Source organism: Elgaria multicarinata, chromosome 4 (genome assembly GCF_023053635.1).
Source record: "Elgaria multicarinata webbii isolate HBS135686 ecotype San Diego chromosome 4, rElgMul1.1.pri, whole genome shotgun sequence".
In the NCBI taxonomy this organism is placed as follows: Eukaryota; Metazoa; Chordata; class Lepidosauria; order Squamata; family Anguidae; genus Elgaria; species Elgaria multicarinata.
In genome coordinates this window covers 33,222,023-33,244,862 of record NC_086174.1, presented here as the reverse complement: position 1 = coordinate 33,244,862, position 22,840 = coordinate 33,222,023, and the positions used below count along the sequence as shown (strand labels likewise).

Sequence of the window (22,840 nt, the reverse complement as noted above, 5' to 3'; positions counted from 1 at the left end):
CAACTGTGTAACACACATAATAGTTTAAAGGGAATTTCTTGACTTCTTTTGTGACACCTAAACTAATTAACAGTGTAATCCTATACATGTGTACTCAAAAGTAGGTCCCATAGAGTTCAATGACTTTACTCTTAGGTATAAAGAGTACTGCAACCTAAAAGTGTTTCCCAAGAACAGCATTATCCTCCTTTGCTTCAATGACATCTGATTAAAAAAGCTATATCACAAAAAGATGTTTGTGTTTTGGTGCTGATGTAAACCCTGCAGTCTAAAAGGTTCTAAAAAATATTCCAGTGAATCTGTATTTGCATACTTAATAACTGATACCATATTTGGAATTAATGGAACTCAATTCAAAGAAAGTGTGCCTAGAATTACAGCCTGGTATCCCTGATCCTAAAAATACCTGACAGCATATTCATACTTGATTGAAATCAAAGGCACCGATTATCTGGATCACTTATTTCAATAAAGCTTAGGTTCAAATTAAACATGAGAACCAGGTGAGCATCTTAAATATGTTGGGTGGCTTTGTCTATGCATGCAGTATCAGCATGCCAGGAATCAGTAGCCAAGGCAAGCACTGCACTGTTAGGCCAGGAATCATTGGGAAGTATCTAACGGTGACATTTTGCAAACTCAAATAGTACTAGCAGAGTTCCACTGAATCTTTCCATTCCACAAGTGGTTGTCCATTATGCTTGTGCAACTGGTTCTGCAAGCAGTTGCACAACCGGTTGCACAATGTATTGCTAGCAGTTGCATAACTGGCTGCACAAGTAGAATGCACAATGGACTGCACAAGAGTTATGCAAAAACATTTGTGCAAATGCAACTTTAGTTGGATTCTTTCCTTGCGCATAATTCAGACTCAAGTTTCCAATAATGCAACGAAACAACACAGTTGAACAGTGCCCAATGTACATATAATGCTAGATGTGGTTGAGATCTTGCCTGCCCAGCACCATGTTTAAACTAGGCCTTACTACTACATAGCATACTTAAGACTAGCAATTTAGCTTCATATTCCAATGGGCTGGCTTCATAAATATGATGTACTCCATTGCAGACAACCCTATGCCTGACACACAGACACCATCACATCTGATTGATGCATATTTACCCCAGCTTACATAATTTCTATGGCATTAGGTCAAGATGCTAGTGCTGTTTTGTACCAGTTGCTAGGCTCACATGATAGTTTATAGGGTGGAGCTGTTGGACCTTTGTTTATATGCCATTATTTATTATTATTATTATTATTACTACTACTACTTATATCCCGCCTTTTTCTTCCAAGGAATTCAAGGCGGCATACATAACCCTCCTATCTACTTTATCCTCAAAACAACAACCCTGTGAGGTGGGTTGGGCTGAGAGTCTGAGACTGGCCCAAAGTCACCCAGTTGGTTTCCATGGCCGAGTGGGGACTAGAACCCGGATCTCCCGACTCCCAGTCCAACACCTTAGCCACTACACAACATTGGCTCTCATTTATGATTTCAAATGTTATGAAGACACCAACCTATCCAAGTCATATCATATTGAAAACAAAAAAGGATACATATAGGAATTGGAAGGAAGGCCAGGCTACAAAAGAAGAGTACAGACAGGTGGCACAGAAGTGCCGAAATGGCGTCGGGAAGCCTAAAGCTGTGAATCTGAGATTAGCGAGGGATGCTAAAAGCAATAAAAAGGCTTTCTTCAGATATGTGAGTAGTAAAAGACAGAGGAAAGAAATGGTGGTTCAACTGCTTAATGAGGATGGCAAATTGGTAACAGATGACAAAGAAAAGGCTGAAGTGCTCAATTCCTTCTTTGCCTCAGTCTTCTCCCAAATGCGGGTCTATGACCCCCATGTAAAAAGTGAAGCAGAAGTTGAGGGGGCAGGATTGCAGTTTGAGATTGATAAAGAAATGGTTAAAGAACACCTAATTTCCTTGAATGAGTTCAAATCTCCAGGGCCCAATGAACTGCATCCTAGAGTAATGAAGGAGCTAGCAGAAAAACTCTCAGAACTTTTGTCTATTATCTTTGCAAAATCATGGAAGACGGGTGAGGTACCGGATGACTGAAGGAGGGCTAACGTTGTCCCTATCTTCAAAAAGGGCAAAAGGGAGGAACCTGGGAACTACAGACCAGTCAGTCTGACATCCATTCCTGGGGAAATTCTGGAGCAGATTATAAAGAAGTCAATCTGTAAACATCTTGAAATCAATGCAGTGATTACTAGAAGCCAACATGGATTTGTCAGGAACAAATCATGTCAGACTAATTTGATCTCATTTTTTGATAAGGTAACCTCCTTTGTGGACTGTGGGAATGCTGTGGACGTCATATACCTTGACTTCAGCAAAGCTTTTGACAAAGTGCCCCATGATATTCTGATTAACAAACTAGCTAAAAGTGGGCTAGATGGAACAACTATTAGGTGGATTCACAGTTGGCTACAGAATCGGACTCAAAGAGTACTTATCAATGGAACCTTCTCAAACTGGGGAGATGCAACGAGTGGGGAACTGCAGGGATCAGTTCTGGGCCCAGTGTTCTTCAACATTTTTATTAATGATTTGGACAAGGAGGTGCAGGGAACGCTTATCAAATTTGCAGATGACACAAAATTGGGTGGGATAGCTAAAACCCTGGAAGACAGAAACAAACTTCAAAGTGATCTTGATAGGCTGGAGTGCTGGGCTGAAAACAACAGAATGAAATTTAATAGGGATAAATGCCAAGTTCTACATTTAGGAAATAGAAACCAAAGGCACAGTTACAAGATGGGGGATACTTGGCTCAGCAATACTACAAATGAGAAGGATCTTGGAATTGTTGTAGATCACAAGCTGAATATGAGCCAACAGTGCGATATGGCTGCAAGAAAGGCAAATGCTATTTTGGGCTGCATCAATAGAAGTATAGCTTCCAAATCTCGTGAGGTACTGGTTCCTCTCTATTCAGCCCTGGTTAGGCCTCATCTAGAGTATTGCATCCAGTTCTGGGCTCCACAATTCAAGAACGACGCGGACAAGCTGGAGCGTGTTCAGAGGAGGGCAACCAGGATGATCAGGGGTCTAGAAACAAAGCCCTATGAAGAGAGACTGAAAGAACTGGGCATGTTTAGCCTGGAGAAGAGAAGATTGAGGGGAGACATGAGAGCACTCTTCAAATACTTAAAAGGTTGTCACACAGAGGAGGGTCAGGATCTCTTCTCGATCCTCCCAGAGTGCAGGACACGGAAGTTAAAGGAAGCCAGATTCCAGCTGGACATCAGGAAAAACTTCCTGACTGTTAGAGCAGTACGACAATGGAATCAGTTGCCTGATGAGGTTGTGGCCTCTCCCACACTAGAGGCCTTCAAGAGGCAGCTGGACAAGCATCTGTCGGGGATGCTTTAGGGTGGATTCCTGCATTGAGCGGGGAGTTGGACTTGATGGCCTTGTGGGCCCCTTCCAACTATGATTCTATATATTTTATTTTATTTTCCAAATTTCTGCAATAGCAGTTCTCTCAATAGCAGTTCCTCAATGCGATTTATCATAGCAAGATGGATGGATGATATTCTAGAGGTGACAGACTTGACCTTGGGGGAGCTAGGGGTGGTGACAGCCGACAGAAAGCTCTGTCGTGGGCTGGTCCATGAAGTGGTGAAGAGTCGGAAGCGACTGAACGAATAAACAACAACAAAGGAATTTAAAACAATATATCATGTTTCTTCGATTCTAAGATGCACTTTTCCCCCCATATAAACATCTTTAAAAACGGGGTGCATCTTAGAATCGCGGGTGTGTTTATTATTTCTTAGAATCAAAATTTTTCTTCTGTTGGTGGTACTGAAATTAGTGGCGTCTTACAATCGATGGCATCTTATAATCGAAGAAATACGGTAAAAAAGCACTAACAACTTTGTTGATTCTTTTCACCTTTGTTTACAAATACAAATGTGCAGTTTTTCTTTAAATGGAGGATGCAATAATCATCATCATTGTTTTAGCATAATTGTATAAAGGAACAAATCATTAATTAAGTTCCTTTAGCTGTTTGAAACTGATCTATTACATTTTCTATGCGATAACATTTCTGGTCTTAAATCCCTCCGCCTGGAAATGGCAACGTTCTCCCTAGTGTGAATGTTTCATGGTCAAACATTAGATCAATACTGCTTTATAGGGTAATTTGTGTTTTATTATGGTGCTCCAGTACTGCATTATCACACAATACAGGGCAAGCCACATGTTTTTAATCAACTCACTGGCCTATCCAAAACAATAGATGATACAATATATCCTACTTGCATGATACGATTTTATAAATGTGTTTTGCCACTGGAGCCTATAAAATTGACAATCCATTAAACTATTTAATTTCAGATGTCAATGACGCTGTGATTGATCTCCATATTAAAATAAGTCTCTCTGGGTAAATGGTATAATCTTAAAATCTATGCCGCCATAAAGGGTTAACTCCTTAAGCTGTGTATATTTCTGTTTGATTTCAGAAGTGATAATATATCCTAAAGTTAAGTACAACACATCCAAGTTTCTAACCATTTATATTGATGGCAAACCATCACTTAGCTAGCAGATCCGGCATAGCTTCTTCCCCTGGTTAACTGCTTGCTTTTGTGCCATCTTCCCCTAAACTAGTTCCCAGGGGACCTTGTGCCAATGGGAGAAAAAGTTTGGATCTCATAAGCACCACAAAGATCTCAGTGCCACGGTTGATTTTAGTTGGGGATCTGGTGGTACATAGAGGGTGAAACTGACCCCATTTGACACTACACTAAATGTAATATCCACTATCAGGGAATTATTCATTATTAATCATATAGGGCAGCTTTCTCTAGCATGCTGCCTTCCAGATTTTGTTGGACTACAACTCTCAAATTATTGACCATTGGACATGCTGGGTAGAGCTGATGATAGCTGAAGTCTAAAACATCTGGGGGTCACCAGGTCAGAGAAGGCTGACTCTCATTAGGCAGAAATCTGGGAGATCTGGGAGGAAATTCCAGTTGCGGTGCTGATTTACTGGCAAATGCAAGATATCTGCAACAGAACTGCTACTTTGTGGAAAGACTTCTGGATTCCCCACAACTGAGTAACAGCTGCACATTTGTTGCATAACAAAATGGCTGTCTGGAAATGCCGTTATTTTCAATCAGTTGTGCATTATGTACATATCAACGTTATTATGGATATGAACTTAGTATTCAAGACCGCTCATAAATTGTTCTGGTTTATTTGAAACAATCCTTTTATTGTAGTTCACACAACTAGAAACTTGCACTGGTGCTGTGAATCATGGGAGTTAAAAATGAGAAAGTCATATTAGATCATATTAGAATACTAAGTTCATCTTCTGGATGATAGTGAGTGAACTGATAGAAATAAGAACACCTGAATGAACTCACTACTCATTGTTGAATTTAACCAAGGGAAATCCATGTGTCTCACTGACAAATTAATCATGTGTTTCTTATTCTGTATTTCTATAGTTATTCATATGAAATAATATGAAAATGTACAGAAATAAAGAAAAATAAGATAGAGAGGATTTTTAAGCAAAAAGCACTTAATCATTAACAAAAATCGTTATCAAAGCCATAGTTTCTTAGGGCTACTTCAGTCATCACACAGCAACAAATCTGGGTTTTCCATTGAATGTACACCAGGTTCAAGTTCCTACCCAGCTATGGATCTCACTGAGTGACTTTGGACTGATCACTGACTCTCAGCCTAATCTACCTCACAGAGTTGTTGTGAGAATAAAATGGAGAGGAGGAAGATCTACCTTGGGCCCCTTATAGGAAAGATGGGAAATAAATGACATAACAAACAATGTAAGCAGAGAGCTGCTGCTAATCCTGGTGAATGTTTCTTTTTGATACACCTCATTGTAACATCAATGCTTTACATTTTAAGTGTAGACTTTAAAAAAAAAGTGCATCCCTAAACATGTAGTTTTTGGAGGCGACTTAGAAGTAGCAAAGTGTGTACCATTCCTGTTTCTTCTTGCCATTCGTCTACTATGTGACAAGGGACTAAAGGATCTTATCCATTGTTAGATGGTTGAATTCTAGTTCACATGAATCAGTTATGCTTCTTCTTTTAAATATCACATTTTATAGTATAGCAAAAAATTCTAGACTCGTTTACTGAGAACTTCTCCCTCTAGTCCTTTGACTATTGATTAGAACCCTTACCAGAGTATAAGACTATTGAATATTCATTTTCATGAATATTTCCTCAAAAATCTACCTACTAAATTTTTATGAAAGTCAAGAAACGTATCTTTTAAGGAGGCATTTCTCAGAAATGCTTTTAAAAAGACACTATGGGTTAGAATTATTCAACTTTTCTGCTTGCAAACAAACATTCAACTCTAGTACTTTAGTCTGAAATTATGGTCTTGGTCTAAAACTGACTTGCCAACATCTTCAATTCAGCATATAATTCATTTTAGTTAATAGTGTCTGGTATTTCAACATGATATATATGATGGGAAATGATGATATTCCTATATATGTAATGTTTCTTTGTTTTTTGCTTTTCGTGATGTATTTTTTGTTTGTTCTGTTTTCGTAATAGTCACAATAAAGGTAAACTTTGAAATGTTAACTTTCCCAAAAGTAACAAAATTTCCTGATTAACTGATACACTGGCACGTATGAATGCTTTTTATTGACTCATACCTTCATACATTAACTAGTTGTTGTGGCCTGGAAAACTGCTTTGGGCGCCATGTTGGAGCCTTAACATATGCCCAGGGCAATCACGTGAGCTTCCTGGCCCATGTGGTGACTTCCCGTATACAGCCCAATGAAGCCTCTTGGAATTAAGCAAATAGTTCCTGTGCCACAATGGCAGGGATCCCAACCATGCAGAACAGAAGTGGCTTTCTAGTGCCTACCATTCCACCTAGGAAATGAATGAATTGTGTCATTGATTGATTGGTTTATCCAGTTGGGAGTTTGTATATCTGATTTGAGTTTATCTTCTCTTATGTTGCAATTTTACCTGGCAGAAATAAAGATGACAAGGAGGAAAACTAATGAAATGTAGGCAGAACTCAGTAAAATAAATTCAAGTTATAGTAAACAGAGACATTCTCAGTAGGGAGTATATTTACTGAGTCAAGCTGATGTTGTACAAAAGCTGTGGGAAATACAAGCACTTAGGCAGTAAAAACATTTGGGTTGTTGCAAGTTTCAGACAGTGCAAAATTTGACAAGGGAGAAATATAAGGTGGGTTCACACATAACGTGATACTCAAGGTGAGGTAGGGGTGCTCCGTAGCTTGTCATTATGTGCAAACCTGGCGAGGGTGAGTTGTTGGGGTGTTTGACAAGCCACCCAGAACCCATTGGCTGTTTTAGGGTTGTAGGTGGCTTGTCAAGCACCCCAACAACGCATCCTTGAAAGGATCACATGTAACGACAAGCTACAGCATGCCCCTGTTTGAATATGCAAAATGGTGGCCAGCATGGCAACAAGAAGCTGGGAAATCCCTCAAGTTGGCTTCTTGTTATGTGCAAACCCCGTCATAGTGTAATATGTGTGTCTTTGGGCAGGTTGATTCAAGCACATAGAAATGCAGCCAAAACATATACTGCACATCTCTTTTCTTATAGAAATCCCCAGAGGAAAAATCTCTGCAAATTCAACGTAGGCAATTTGCAACACCTATATCAAAAATACTCAACTTCATATCCTAGAAAGCTACAAATTCACAGGAGTCACATTGTCTCAAAATCAGCTTGTCACACAAAAAATGTGATCAATAATGGCCTACTTCACAGTGATGTTATTATAATGCAGATAGGGTGGTTCCATACAGCATCACATGAAGGGACCCATAATCCTGCACATCCTCTCCAAATTGGCTAACTCTTCTTAGCAGATTTTGGGGACACATGGGGGCTGCAGGAGGAGGGGGAGCTATTCTAGCAGTATCCATTCCACAGGTAAATGGACATCTGAATACAATTTAGGAATTATTACTCATGAGATAGAAATAATAAATAAAAATTGTTCAGAGAAAAGATTGATGTGAACAGGACAACACAGCTCAAAAAACCCATGCAGAAAGCAATAGGGCTACTCCTAAATGGATTAAGGATTATAAATGAAAGATATAGCTAGCACAAATTAATGTTAACTGGGCAACTTCTACCTTCTACTGAGATGAATTCTGGCCAGAAACTTCTGGCCAGATCTACACATGTCAAATCATTATGAATGTGGAATAAAAACCAGGAAATTATGCTATGAAAGTGGTGTATGGAATGTGGATGGTGCCCCAGTAGTGTAGATCCAGCCACAGACAACGATAAAGAAAGCATAGATAAATAATTAGTTCTGCTATAAATGTCACCTGTATATGCACTCACAGGATGACTTCAAAAAGTTCTGTCAGTGCCACTTCTTTTATTGAAGCTGTCCCTTAGTCACACTACTAAAATTATGTTTTGTTTTATAAAATCAACTAAATTCAATTTCAGGCTTCAACAAGGTAATAGGTAACTACTGTCTGAAAATAAAACATTATAGTGAATATAGTTCTACAATTTTCTTCACACACTCGATCATTAAAGCTATCTTAATAACCTACAATTGCATAATGTTTACCTTTCTGTCCTTCACAAAATCTAGTCCTGAAATATTGTTTATGTGTTCAATCACACAGGAGAACAATCCTCGCTGGAGCAAAACTGTTATTATAATTGTATTGTGAATGAACAACCCAACTCCTCTCCTCAACACAATATATTTTGAACAGCAATTAAATAACTACAAAAGATGACAGGTTGGCAGAATTGGAGGGCGAACTCCTAACAAGAAGAAGAGTGAAAGCTTTTTCTGCCACTGCCTACTATAGAATTACAATCAGTACGCAGTCTGCAACTCAGAGAAGTATCATTTTATATTTCCAGATGTAGTCAAATAGTATAGTGACACAGTAAACCCACGTGTATTTAAAGGTGCAATCCTATGCATGTTTAGACAGAAAGAAGTCCTACAACTCCCAGCATTCCCCAGCCATCCATGCATGCTGGGGAAAGTTGGGAGTTGTAGCATTTTTTTCTGTCTAAATATGAATAGTATTGTGTCCTATATGATTTAAAACCACTCCCTTTTTAAAAGCATCCTACCAGTTGCTCACTGGATAAGGTTAAACTTTTCTCATTACTAACCTGAAGCCCTGTATGACCAACCACTTGTGGTGACACAATTCAGCACAAGCATTTTGGATCAGGGTTGCCTGGGGAATTCCATCTTTGCAAATTTCTATAAGTAATGAACTGATTCCCACCTCTAGGACTATTGTGAAGAACTGAACCAAATTATCCACCAAATAACTTTTTTTAATGTTGTGACACAGTTTTTGGCAGTTTAAATATACCAAAATATGTATTTTAAACATTTTTGAGAGAAAATACACAATGGAATAAGTATTAAAATACTATTTAAATACATAGTTTAGATTTTTTTAAATCACATGTTAGTTTGGAAACAGCAAGGAATAATGGGTAAAACATGATAAAGTGTCACAGAACAGAAATAGATAGATTCTCCCATCCCTAATGGGATATCAGTAATTTTATTTAGGCTTATATGAATTAATAGGAGTTTAAAGGATCAGAAGAAGAGCCATGCTGGATCAGACCAACATTTTGTTCACACCACGGCCAACCAGCTGTCGACCAGGGACCCACAAGCAGGACATAGTGCAACAGCACCCTCTCACCCATGTCCCCCAGAAACTGGTGTATATAGCCTTATTTAATGCCACTCCAGTATAAGGTATCTTACAGTGATTTGCAATGGATTTGCATACTTGGCCCTTAAAGGCTGAAAATTTGGGACTAAAGACACAGCTGGCTGCTCTTCTATGTTTAATAAGACTGTACATAAGTAGAAGAAATTTGTTGATTAAAAAAAAGTTGATCAACACAAATGAATAAATATACTCATAGCCCTACCGTTGCATGTTTACTTGAATACATATTTCATTGCGACCAATAGGACTTACTCTAAAGTTAGGACACCTTAAAGTTAAATCTGTGGTCTAAGTATAATGATTTATCTCTGTTTTCCACATGTCAATAAAAGTACTGTAAATGGTACTGATCAAAAAAATAAGAAAAGTCAGCTTCCAAGTACAAAAAGTGAAACGTTATATCTAGAACCCCTCACTTATATCACTTATGATTGTTATAGAGAACTGTTCATACTTGGTTATGCCCAGAAATAATCCTCATAGAAGGCAGTAAGAAAGGCTCTTATTTATTCTGTCCACCTCTTCCACTAGGCAATATGACTATACAGCAGTTTATCCAATCTAAGAGCAGTACACTGTATTGCCTCTACCAATGAACAACCATTTAAGAAGCTCAACAGAAGCATTCAGTGAAAAGATTAGCTTTTAATGCAAAGCTAGTAGCAAAAATGGGTTTAGCAATGATTTTTGTACATGGAGTCTTAAGTCAAATTACCTGTGCCAAACATTATTTGTTACATATATCAGCTATGGTGCAGTGTAGCTGGTATAATACCATCTGTGTAACTCATAAACAATGTTCCCATTAAAACACAGCAAGAATACATTTATTAACAGGGAATTACCTGAATTAAGTCTTCAAGCTCTGTGTCATTCACACAGGAATGCTCTGATACAAACATCTGTTTCTGGAACACAATAGTTGTTCTCTGGTTAGTTTCATGTGGCTGCTCCAGGGCTTTGAATACAGTAGCTCCAATAATTAAATACAAAACCACCACTAGAAAAATGGTTGAGACCGTCTTCCATTTCATAACATTAATAGTTATATCACTCTCCTCCCGCGAAGTTAGCACGGTGGGTTTGGTAGAAAAGGACAGCCGGGGCTTGGAGTTCTGAGTGGCAGATTTGGGATCCAGCAAGTCAGGTGCCGCCACTAATTAAAAAAGAAAAAAAAAACACAACAGAATGTTAATTTGATTTTTTTTACAAAGCTTGTCAGAGATTTATTTCATAGGGGTTTTTTTGCTAGAGGGTTAGTGAGAAGCTATTAATTCATGTGACAATTTATCTACAGCGATGCTGGCATTGCAAATGAGTTCAACTTGCCCATCTTCACAGGAATGTACTATAGAACAAGGGGTTCCAGCAACCTGTTGTGACAGTATTGCTCAATTCATTATTTCATGTCCTTAGATAGGCTTATTATAATATTTGCATTCCAAGTATTGAAACAAAATATATAGGTAAATCACAGAATATAACACTACTGAGATAATATTGAAAATTATTTAAAATATAGTTCCTGACAATTACATACTGCATTAAGTTCTTTCGATTTAACTCTTCCTGATTTATTTTAAGTTTTGCTAATCTATATTTTTAGTTTAGCACTGAATAGTTAACATAATATTTTCTCAAACCTTATGCACACACATACACACACACACACACACACACACACACAATACTTGTATCTCCACTTCCTCACATCTACAACTTCCAGCCACAATTCATTAAGAATAGCAAGTATTTCAGTTGGAAAGTATTTTTAAGTGAAATCCTTTTTAGAAATGTGTGCTGGTACTTGGCTGAAAAATTCATACACATGATTTGGAATTTTAAATAATTCTTATGTGACAGGACCATTTTTTTTTTATTGGGAGCCTAGGATTTCCTTAGCTGTATGTCAAATATTAGAGTACCTTTTTTCTCCTTTGCAATTATGCATAAAAGTTGGTGAAATATTACTAATGTATTGTCCCCAAAATTCCAGAAATAATTACCAAATATAAAATAACATACTACATCAAAATATGTGAAAGTTTCCTGTAAGATCATTGAGATATTGGCTACATTCAAAATATCACACACACACACACACACACACACACACACACACACCATTAATTTGCTCTAAGTGGCCACAACTGCCCTTTCAGTAGGGTTAGGGAAATCCCATATCTAAAACCAGATACAAATCTCCCTATCTCTTTTTCGTTCATCCTCATGACTCTGAAAGATAGAGATGTCTTAAAGGGGGTGGGGTGGGGACAGTATATTGCATTATTTCCCACATGCACAGTGTGTTCCTCAGGAAGTTAAGCTATAGTACTACAACACGTTCAAACACAGAAAGACGCATATACAGGCAAGCTTTGAAGAAGACAATCACCCATAGTAAATTTAATTAGTATAGCAGACTTGAGCTCCCTCTCTCTGCAAAAAGGGGCAGAAGGTAGCAGCAGACACAGATGAGAAACTTCAGATGATCATTCTTCATGACTCATTGCACAGTGCTGTCATGTAGTTACTCTTTTCCAACTCCTAGAAAGCTAGGAGTTCAGGCAACACCTTCACATGGCTAATTCCTCTCTGTATGGTGGCTTTATGACAACTTTTAACACACACAAAAACACACTGCGACAATACATCCTTCTATGTGCCCAAAGATGCAGTCTTAGAACTACCTCACTCTGCCTGCAGTTGATGCGATGGAACTAATCTCATTGATTTCAAGGGCAATATTCCAGAGTCACTGGTTTGAATTTTGTGATTGAGCAGTGCTGCCTACAGAAGCTTTCAAGAAAGCTCCCCTTTGACTGATGAGGACAATGTCTGGAGGTTTGGCCAGGCAATCTACAAACTGTAGTACCAGCCAACACTGAACTTCCTTGATACTAAAATGATCAACATATTAAGTGGGTAGTGAATCAAGATGAGAAATGTGCAATGGGTCAGAAAAGTAGGAGAGGGTGGGGAACATAGTGCAATCCCCATTTATTCCATCATTGCTTAATGCAGCCACTATCACTTTAATCTCTCTTCCCGCTTAGCATGTTGTCACCTTGCTCCATCTCTCCACCCACGCCAAAATGGTGGCAATCCAGGTTTAATGCAACAAACACTCCTGCTGTTCACCTGGACATTGTGTCCTCTCACTTAAAATGATGATAATGATAATGATGATGATGATACAGCAGTAGCACCGCCCCCCTCCTGCCCAGATGCACCACATGCCCTTAGTCCAAAAGAAATCCTGGCACCCCAGGTAAGTGCATCCCCAAGTTTCCTTGATCCACTCCCCCTTAGGAAGCAGCTGTATGCAGCTGAGCTAACAAAGGGGGTAAAGGATGGCAGAGTAACACATCATCTCATTGTGCTGATGGCAAACAGAATAGGCACCGGTGCTCTAAGCACCATCACTTCCCATCCTTCCCTCATCCATACCCATCCACCTTCTCAGCCCTTATGAGGCTCATCCACCTTGCCAGGATTCGACACTGACTCCCCTCTCACCCCCAGGACAAATAAGAAACCCTTCACCCTGACAGGGACAAACCCCTTTTGACGTTTGCAAAGCATCACGAGAGAAAAATAAATCCTCATGCCTCTCCCCATGTATTATTATTATTATTATTATTATTATTATTATTATTATTGTTATTATTATTACAAAGAAGCAACCAGTTTCTCCTCCTCTCCTATCTTCCCCCCCTCCCCCAGCCGCCCCAGAGATGCACTTGAAATCGTTTGCAAACGGCACGTCTTCCTATGCCCATGGGGTTAGCGAGCAAAGGGATTGGAAAAGCTCCGGTGTCTTTATGGACCTCCCGGACCTTTTGCTTGTTTCTTCTCTTTTAAATGCCAACAATAAAACCAATCCTTCCTTCCTTCCTTCCTTCCCTCAGCCAAAGCTACACACACCCCTTGAACAAAGATGAAGTGTAACGAGCCAAGGTGTTGCATGCAGCAGGAAGAGCCCGTGCAACGGGGATGGCGAAGCGGAGATGATGCTGGGGGGCGCCGGGGGGGGGGGTGTTGGTTGGGGAGAGGAAGGCAGAGGGATGGGTCGGCACGGGCAAAACGGGCTCTCTCCTGCAAATGGGTGGGGTGGGGCTCTGGGGAGGGGTTCCTCTGCCCTAGAGCGAAGAAGAAGGAGAAGATGCATCGGCAAAAGCAAAAGGAGCATGCAGCATTTTTCAAGGCAGCCCTCTTTTTTTTTTTCCTCAGCCAGCGAGACGCGCCATTGTAACGAGTACTCACTTCTTATTTACAGACCCGGTGCCCTCTCCTCGCTTCACGGGCAGGCATTTTTTCAGGGCTCGGGGAGGCAGAGTTTGAGAGCAAAAAAAATAAATTTAAAAAAAAAATATGGGGGGGGAGGAATTGGGGTGGGGTGGGGGTGGGAGAGGAAAGGGGAGGGGAGAAAAGAAAAGAGAACGAGCAGCGCGTGGGTCTGAAGAGACACAGAGACAGAAAGAGGGACGAGGAAAAGATACACCACCAACACACGCACACGCACCCCGAGGCAAGCAGGAGGGTGGGGTGGGGGGAAGGCTTGGCTGCTGAGCTCTGATTCCACGCGCGCCCTCTCGCTGGGGTGTGAGCTGCCTGCGCGCGCCTATGTGTGCGCGAGTGTGTGTGTGTGTGTGTGTGTGTGTGTGTAGCGCCTCGTGCGTGCGTCTCGTGCGGCGTCTGGGTGCCTATGTAAAGCGACTGGCTCCACTCTCAAGGTGTGTATGTGTGGAACTCCCTCAGCTCTCCTCCTCTTCTCTCCCTCCACCCTCTTCCACGGCTTCTCCCGGCCACCTCCGTCCTCCCAAGCTGCTTGAGCGTGCTTCGCTCGCTTTTGGTGTGTGTGTGTGTGTATGACTGTGGCTCGCACGCCGGAAGAGAATCGGGTCTGCTGGCGCTCTCTCTACGGAGCAAGCAGTCGCTCGCTCCCTTTTCCCCCCCAGTCACGATGTTTTGTGACAAATCTACCCGCCCCCGCCGTCCCCCACCCGCCTTTCATACGTGAGTGCGGGACGGCTGGGCAACGTGCTTCTTCCTCCACATAAGTGTGGGGCACTTAATAATAGGCGGGACCTGAAATACCACCTAAAGTTGCCCTCTCCGTTAGGTCCTTCTCCTCAGATGTGGGCCTTTCTGACATGACTCTTGTCTTAACGCGTGTGACCGACAGACACTTCTCCACCCACCTACCCGGCATACCCACCCATCAATGTGCGCGAGCATCCTTGTCACGCCTAGCCAGTGCCTACTATTCTCCTGGTTCCCCGCCAAAAACGTGTACAGTGGACTGCCATTGCCTTCCACGTGGCCACGGTCTCAGTAGCCCAGGAACCAGTGGGCGCAAACAAAGGGAAGAAGAGTGGTGGTGGGACTGTGGTGGCCAACAGCAGCAGCAGTGGATTCCTTTTCCCCGAATCTCTGAAATTACCCTTCTACTGAACTTTGGAAGTGGGTATCAGTGCAAGAGAGAGAGAAAACATATAAAATAAATAGATTGGTGAACTGTTGTGAATTGGTGGAGGCCCTCTTCGGTATTTATATATTATTGTATTTATTAGATTTTTGTACTGCCCAATAGCCGAGGCTCTCCGGGCAGTGCACAAAGAACACCATAAAAATGCAATAAGTATACAATAAATTTAAGTGTAATTCACAACTGTCACTAGAACTAAACACTTTTGAGTCACTCACCACGTGCTACCTGTGCATGCACAATGTGAATGTTGGCAGTGCTGGATAGAAAACAGAGAAATTACATCAAATGTACTTTCTAGCAAATTTAGCTTACACATGAAGGTAAACCAGTTCAATCACAACTAGGGATGTCATCCATAACAGATTCAAATGACTTTGGATTTCTATGAATCCCATCTGCGGATACCACAGGTGTTTTTTTCCGATTCTGTGGGCTTGCGGACTGATTTTTCACTATTGGCGGGGGGGGGAGGGTTGCGCAAACACTTGTGCAAATACTTAATGCAAATTAGCACTAATGCAAATTAGTGCCAGTAGAACAAAATTATTGTTTAAAATAAAGTTAACAAGAATCAATGAGCAGACAATGGAATAAAGGATGCCTGACGATCCACCAAACATGGATTTAACAAAACTAATCACAACACATGTAAACTGGGTTTTACTAAGAGTTTGCCCACATGATTCATTTAGGGATTCAACATGCAGTTTCAGTCCACTGAACACTCTTGTACATATGGCATTAGCAAGTTGCTTCTACAACCTACACTATTTCGCTATAAGTCCATATGGCTAAGAGCTATGGTTTTCCTAAGGCGGCTTACAATATCAAACAAATTATGAAACCACCTTTAAACAATTTGGAAATAATCCAACTCAAATAAAATACAATTTCAATTACCTAATAGTTGTAAATACCACAAAACCTTTTCAACTGAAAGCCAGGGAGAACAAATATGTTTCTAAAGCCCTCTCAATAACAACCACAGATGGAGTCCGCTATATACCTCTGGGGAAGGAATGCTGTTGGGCAGGGCCCACCACCAAGGGGCTGTCCTCACGGTGCCGAATTGGTGCCACGTTCCTCCTAAACCCACAGTTTCACTTATCCAGGGTGGTGTCAGGTAATCCCCATGCCAAGGAGAGGGAGTGCGATTTCCAGAAGTCATCCGGGTACTGGACACACACACACCCGCCACCGCCACCCTCTTCCTGGCTTCTGGCGACCAATCGCCAGTCACCTTCGACCAAAACCATCCCCTGGATCAGCCACAGAATGAAGTAAGACAGTGGAAGAGCCAGGGTGACCTCACTCCCACTAAAATGTCAGGGTAGGTCCCTGACTTTTTTTCTGTGCAGCTTCATGGAAAAGCCCCACGGTGGCTGTGAATCTGTGGCTGCATCATATAACTGACACAGTACAGATTCACAGCCACCATGGGGCTTTGAGCGCATATAGACAGCTCCCAAGAAGGCCCTCTGCTACCCGGCAGCCATTCTGATCTTAGTGGCAAGCCAGTGATGAGGTTCTCCAAAGATTATCTGAAAGAATGGGCAGATTCAAATGGGTGTAAGTAGTTCTTCAAGTAACCTGGACCCAAACCATTTAAGATCAACACTTGGAATTGGGTCTAGAAATGAACTAGCAACCAACACAGCTGTTATTGAATTGGTGTAATGTAATCTGACCAGCTAGCCACAAAAATGACATGGCCACAACATTCTGTACCAGCTGTAATTTCCGAGTCATCTTTAAAGGCTACCCCTTGTGGAGTGCATTAGAGTAGTCCACTCTAGATGTAATTTGGGCATACATAATTGAAGGTGACCAACTCTTTAAAAACATACTTATCAGGGAAAGTTGAGAGTCTTAATCTCACTAAACAACACTTTCAAAGCACCATTGGAATATATGATAGTAAATACATTGCAATTGGTACCCCACTACCCCACACCATTTAATCAACTTTGTATTAAAGTTTCAGTTCTCAAATCTATTGAGTTCAACAGCATTAACTCCTTAAGGGACTACTTTACACTCTACTTTTCCCAGGAAGATTGGTCATATATAACGTTTAGGCTTTGGTCTTCCAGTAAGAGATCCTAGATTGTTACCTTTTGTGCCAATACTCTACAGTAAGTTGTTTTAGGAGTTTGGCCATAATTTGGTTGTAGGCTTTGGCCCAAATACTACTTACTGTTGAAAGGATCTGCAAAGTTCCACAATTTGTAGTAGAGCCTCTAGATAGAAAGGGCATCACTTACATATTTACATGACCTAATTCTCTTCCGCTAGAGCCTGGAAAATTTCATACATAAAACACCACTCTCCTTTTTCCCTTGAAAAGTTTGTTACCAATGGCCCTGTATAAACACTGCCTATCCTCCCATGGGGGAAAAAGATTCTTTCCCTACAATTCCTTCTACAGTGATATGGAAAAAGTGGCATGAAACGTTCTTCGATCTAGGGGTTAGCTGTAAGACACATTAAGCATAACAACCTCAGTTAAGTAATATCATTTTTTCCTCCAGAGAGAGAACAACCTAAATGGTTAGTTGTATTCAAGGAAAGACATGTAAAATGCGGGCTGCAGGATCAGACCCTCAGTCAATCTGTATGGCTAAGGAAATGTTTTGAAGCAAAGGGATATCACCTCCAGAAAACTAGCCCCATGACTCTTAGGACTGTGAAGATAAAAATAAATAAAAATGAGATAGATATATCATCCATCAATATCTGAGAAATTATCTTTAATCCTTGTGTGCCAACTAAAGATTAATGCTAAATGAAATGTGCTTTTTGCTTTTATTCATTAACTTCTTGATAGAAGCAATTAACTTTTGTAAACCGCCCAGAGAGCTTTGGCTATGTGGCGGTATATAAATGTAATAAACAAATTCTTTCTAATTCACAGTTCTCACAGTTGTACTGAACAATTTTAATTTAAATCATTTTCACAACCATACCAAGGTAGCCTGAAAGGTTTACCACTTTAAAGAAGTGGGATTGAACCTAAAAATTAAATAAAAATGGTGGCCTGCCTATTGTGAGCCCATGACTCAAAGGATATTTGAAGCTTCGCTCCAAATTTCTCAATTTTTTTATATGGTATAAAGCAGAGTAGGGAATTGTGGCTCTCCAGATGTTGCTGGAAAACATCTCCAATGATTTCTGACCATTGGCCATACTGGGTGGGACCGATCCAACAACATCTGATCCAACAACATCTAGAGGAGTACAGGTTCTCTACCCCAAATATAAAGCATGTGGTATTCCCATGCCCTTTTATTTTCTCTGCTGCGTCCTGACAAGCGAAAGTGAGAACTTTGAGCAATAATGGCTGCAGTGAAAATGTACCTGACCAACTCCTTTAATGTTCTTGTTAATAAAATGGAGATAGCTAGAAACCTCTATATAATACAAATTCAGTATGCTGTTGAGTGAAACATGTATCGCCTACAACTTCAGTAATCTACCGGCTATTGAACCCTGAATGGAGGAGATGAAGAAGACAGCTAGCAAAGATTCAGGGTGGGAGTGGAGGAAAAATAGGGATTAGGGTCCTTTGCTCCATGCTATTTGAAAGAAACCACTATTTCCCATTTTAGAGTTTAAGTAGTTCTTCTGAGGTCAGATCAAATCTATAAATTTTGTGTTGGTTAGTCTGACTCTGTAGCAGAATAAAAATGGAGCAACACCAGTGTAAACACATGTTTTGTGGCATTTACAGTGCAATCCTATGCAAGTCTACTCAAACGTTCAGTGAACTTACTCCCAAGTAAACATGTACAGGATTGCAGACTACAATGACTTTTTTTAGAGACTCTATACTGCTAGTCATACAAAATTTCACAGTAGACACCAGACCTCACACCAGATATGAGATCCTTACAGTTCCTCCCCATTCTAACCCTTTTGTAGTAAATTTTATTCTGAGGTTTAACCCTGTTGTTCTCCTTTTCTCATCCATAAGCCATGTGTACCTTGTACATGCATTTAACAAGTTGGTATTCAGTGGACAAATAGCAACTTGAATCACAGAATATACTCAATGATAGGCTACTAGCTATAGTTAGCATGTGTGGTAAAATGTTTGAAGAAGCCTAGCAGTGATCTTGATTTCTAATATCAACAAAATTCCTTACCACTGAAAAAAGTTCCATATAAAAAGGTCATTTCTGTTTTATTTCTAAGTTTATCCCTTGTTGCAACACCGGACACCCTTGTTGCTTTCTCAGCTGACACATTACTCAACATGACGGCTTTAATAAGAGACATCTTTAATCCTAGAAAGAACAACATCTTGTAGATGTCCAACAAAAAAGTCTATGTTGCATGCCATATTTTCTTTGGGTGCTTTTATTGTTCCAGAGTCTATTCCACAAAGTCAAGCCTTCCTATATTTTTGTTGTAATGCAGACCAGAATATTGTGTGCGACCATTTTGCCCTCCAATTTAGAGCTGACCTCTGAACAGTTTGAAGTATGAGTGCTACATTGGTTTAGAACTTTATTAAGCAAACAATCTCAAACACTGACAAAACATACCAGAGACAAACATGGCCAGGATCGAGTAAGGGGCAAGGATACAATATGCCTTTCTAGTTTTCCAAGCAAACTAGTTTGCCTAAGATGTCACCAGTGCACATCATGGTGAAATACAGAAAAGTTAAGAAAAGAGTTCATGACACACACATGCTTATAAACAGAGAAAGAACATAACTGTGTGATATGCTAACACTGTTTAGGTGACCATATGGAAAGGAGGACAAGAGGGCAGGACCCTGATCAAGAGGGCAGGGCACCTGCAGCTTTAACTGTTGTGATGAAGAGGGAATTTCACCAGTTGCTCCATGCATACAAAAGATACCTGCTGAAATTCCCTTTTCTACATAACTGTTAAAGGTACAGGAGCCCTGTACTCCATATGGTCATCCCTAGCTAACACAGAGCACCTTGGAAAGATGTTCAGCATCCAGGGCCAGCTTGGAAATACTTCAGTGAGGGAATGCTGCAGTCTAGTAGTAAAAACATTTTGTTAGGGATAAAAATACTGTTTGAACCCTGTTTGCACAAGTGTCCTATCTCCAAGCCCTCCTGCTGCCATGCAAGACAATAAAAAGGTCTGTCAAGTAATCCAAAAATATTTATTCAGCCAATAAACATCTCTTTGCACCTGAAGAAAACTTAAACACTAGGTACTTTCCTCTAGGCTAAATTTGGTTAACTAAGGCCTTATCTAGACCTCCCTGTTGGCACACGATGGAGAAGGGAAGATCTCGCGATGTGTTAATCATGAGATCACTCCTCTGTTTACATGCAACACGCAACGACCTCAGAAGGAGAGGTGTCGCACCCGCCATTTTTTTTTATTAAAGGGCCAGCAGTGCACGAACGCTCGTGCGCAAAAGGTAAGTAATGTTTTGAATTTAAATTATTTTCCCCGCTCCCCCCACACTACCCCTGATGGGTGCAGGGCTCCTGGCTCCTTGCAAGGAATCGCGAGGAGCCGGGTTAACCCGCGGCGCCAGGCCACACGTTCCGCGGTCTCGGGCTCAGTCCAACTATGGAAAAACCAGGGCTAAAGGGGAGGGTGAGATCCCAGGGCAAGGGAGGGATCATCCCTCCCTGATCCTGGGATCCCCTGTGCATCATGTGGATGCACAGGGACGATCCCGGGGATCACCCCGGGATTTCACCTTGTCTAGCTATGGCCTAAGAGAGACAATTGTCCTTTCAACAAAAGGGAAGGTCTTTTCCCTGAGTTCCTTTCACTTCAAAGAGGATTCCTTTGAAGAAGACTTTGGCAAGACACTAGCAAGTCTTATCGCCTCTCGCCTACTTTTAGTTCCACCCATTTGAACCTGTGGCGGACCCTGGAATCAGCCATCTCTGAAGTCCCTTCCCCCTCTGAGGATTGCTGAATTGTAAAAAAACTGAGTTGTTTTTTACAACTGAGTTGTAAAAAAAAATCACTGATAAAGTCCAGTGAAGATTCACCCCTGGCGGGTGAAGAGCCTGGGAGAATCTCCTCCCCCACTTCCTGCGTAAGCTGGGACGTTTCTAGTCCTGTTTCTTCAACTTCAAAATCTGATTCTGATTGATAACCTGAAACTCCTTCCACCACACCAAGGGGAACAGGTCTGGTCATGACAGTTAGTATCAAGCCACAGTTAAGTGTCAATTATACCCAGAGATGACAAAGTTTGAGAAATTGATTGATAAAAAAGAAATTGATAAGGGACAAAATATAGGGACAAAAGGTTTAATGAGTCAATTATACAATATATTAACTGAGAAAGGATTGCTGGATAGTGTAGGAAAATTGGTTTGGGAGACAGATTTGAAGATACAGATAGGACAGAAGAGTTGGGAAGGACTATGGGGACAAAGAGTGTTGAGAAATATGTCAGTAAGAATAAAGGAGAATTATTATAAAATTTTATGGAGGTGGTACCTAACTCCGGTTAGATTAAAGAAGATCAATAATCAGTATTCAGCAGATTGTTGGAGCGGTTGTGGTGAAAAAGGAACGTACTTACATATGTGGTGGGATTGTAAATACGTGCAAAAGTTGTGGAAGATGGTGTTCTTCAAGATTGAGCAGATTGTTGGAATGAAAATAGAAGATACACTAAGAATTGCATTACTCTCACTGCAAGAAGATCTTAAATGTAGTAAAGTAATTAAGGAACTGATAACGAATCTGCTGACAGCTGCAAGGTTAATCGTAGCTAGGAACTGGAAGATTCAAGGTGATTATTGTACTGAAGAATGGTATAAAGAAGTGTGGGATATTGCTATTAATGATAAATTGACATGTAATATTAAAGTGAAAAGAGGTATAGTAAAAATGAATGATTTTGAGGGAATCTGGAAAAAGTTCCTAGTATTTGTGTTTTCTAAGGGAAGCGGGAAACCACCAACAGAAGAAGCTATGAGTTTTTGGAAACAGGAATGAGATCCCGAGGTGGGGGGTGCACTTTTATGTTGAGTATGATTATGTTTAATAGATTAAGCTTGAATATATGATACAAATGTAATTTTGTGTTTATGTACTATGTATTATTTTTCCTTTGTTAATAATAAAAAATTTAATAAATAAAAAAAAAGTGTCAATTATACCTGCAGTCTTTGGGAAATGTGCAGATGGATTACATGATAAGATACACCACAGATCCAGAGAAGTAATGTGTATGGGATGCCATAGGTATATCAAGTTGAGGAAATATCTTGGCCCCCACTGGGGTCACCGATATATGTGGCTTGCAGCTAGATTACAGTACTCCTTCAGTGTTTGCAAGGAGAAGGAAATGTTGCTCTGGTATCAAACACCTTTGAATGAATTGTATTGACATTTTTTAAAACCCTATGTAATCTTCCATTAATAAATGTCAAAAATGTTTATAGTTGTACTTATTCATGAAGTTTTCCTGTAGAGAAATATTGTTGAATTCCAGAGAGAGCAAGAGAGTCATAGGTATTATTAGGTAAAATCTCAAGCAAAGTAATTACCATAACCACTTGCATATCTTGATCACAGCATGATAAATTATTTGTTAAGCAT

The 22,840-nt window shown here is 40.4% G+C and overlaps 1 protein-coding gene across 1 annotated transcript in view; it reads right to left on the bottom strand.

Moving 5' to 3' along the window:
* Positions 1-22,840, bottom strand: part of KCNK2 (potassium two pore domain channel subfamily K member 2) — a 151,399-nt gene that overhangs the window by 79,849 nt on the left and 48,710 nt on the right. Inside the window, exon 2 of the mRNA XM_063125578.1 lies at positions 10,626-10,936. Coding sequence (XP_062981648.1) covers positions 10,626-10,936 — 311 coding nt within the window. The remainder of the gene's footprint in view (positions 1-10,625; positions 10,937-22,840) is intronic.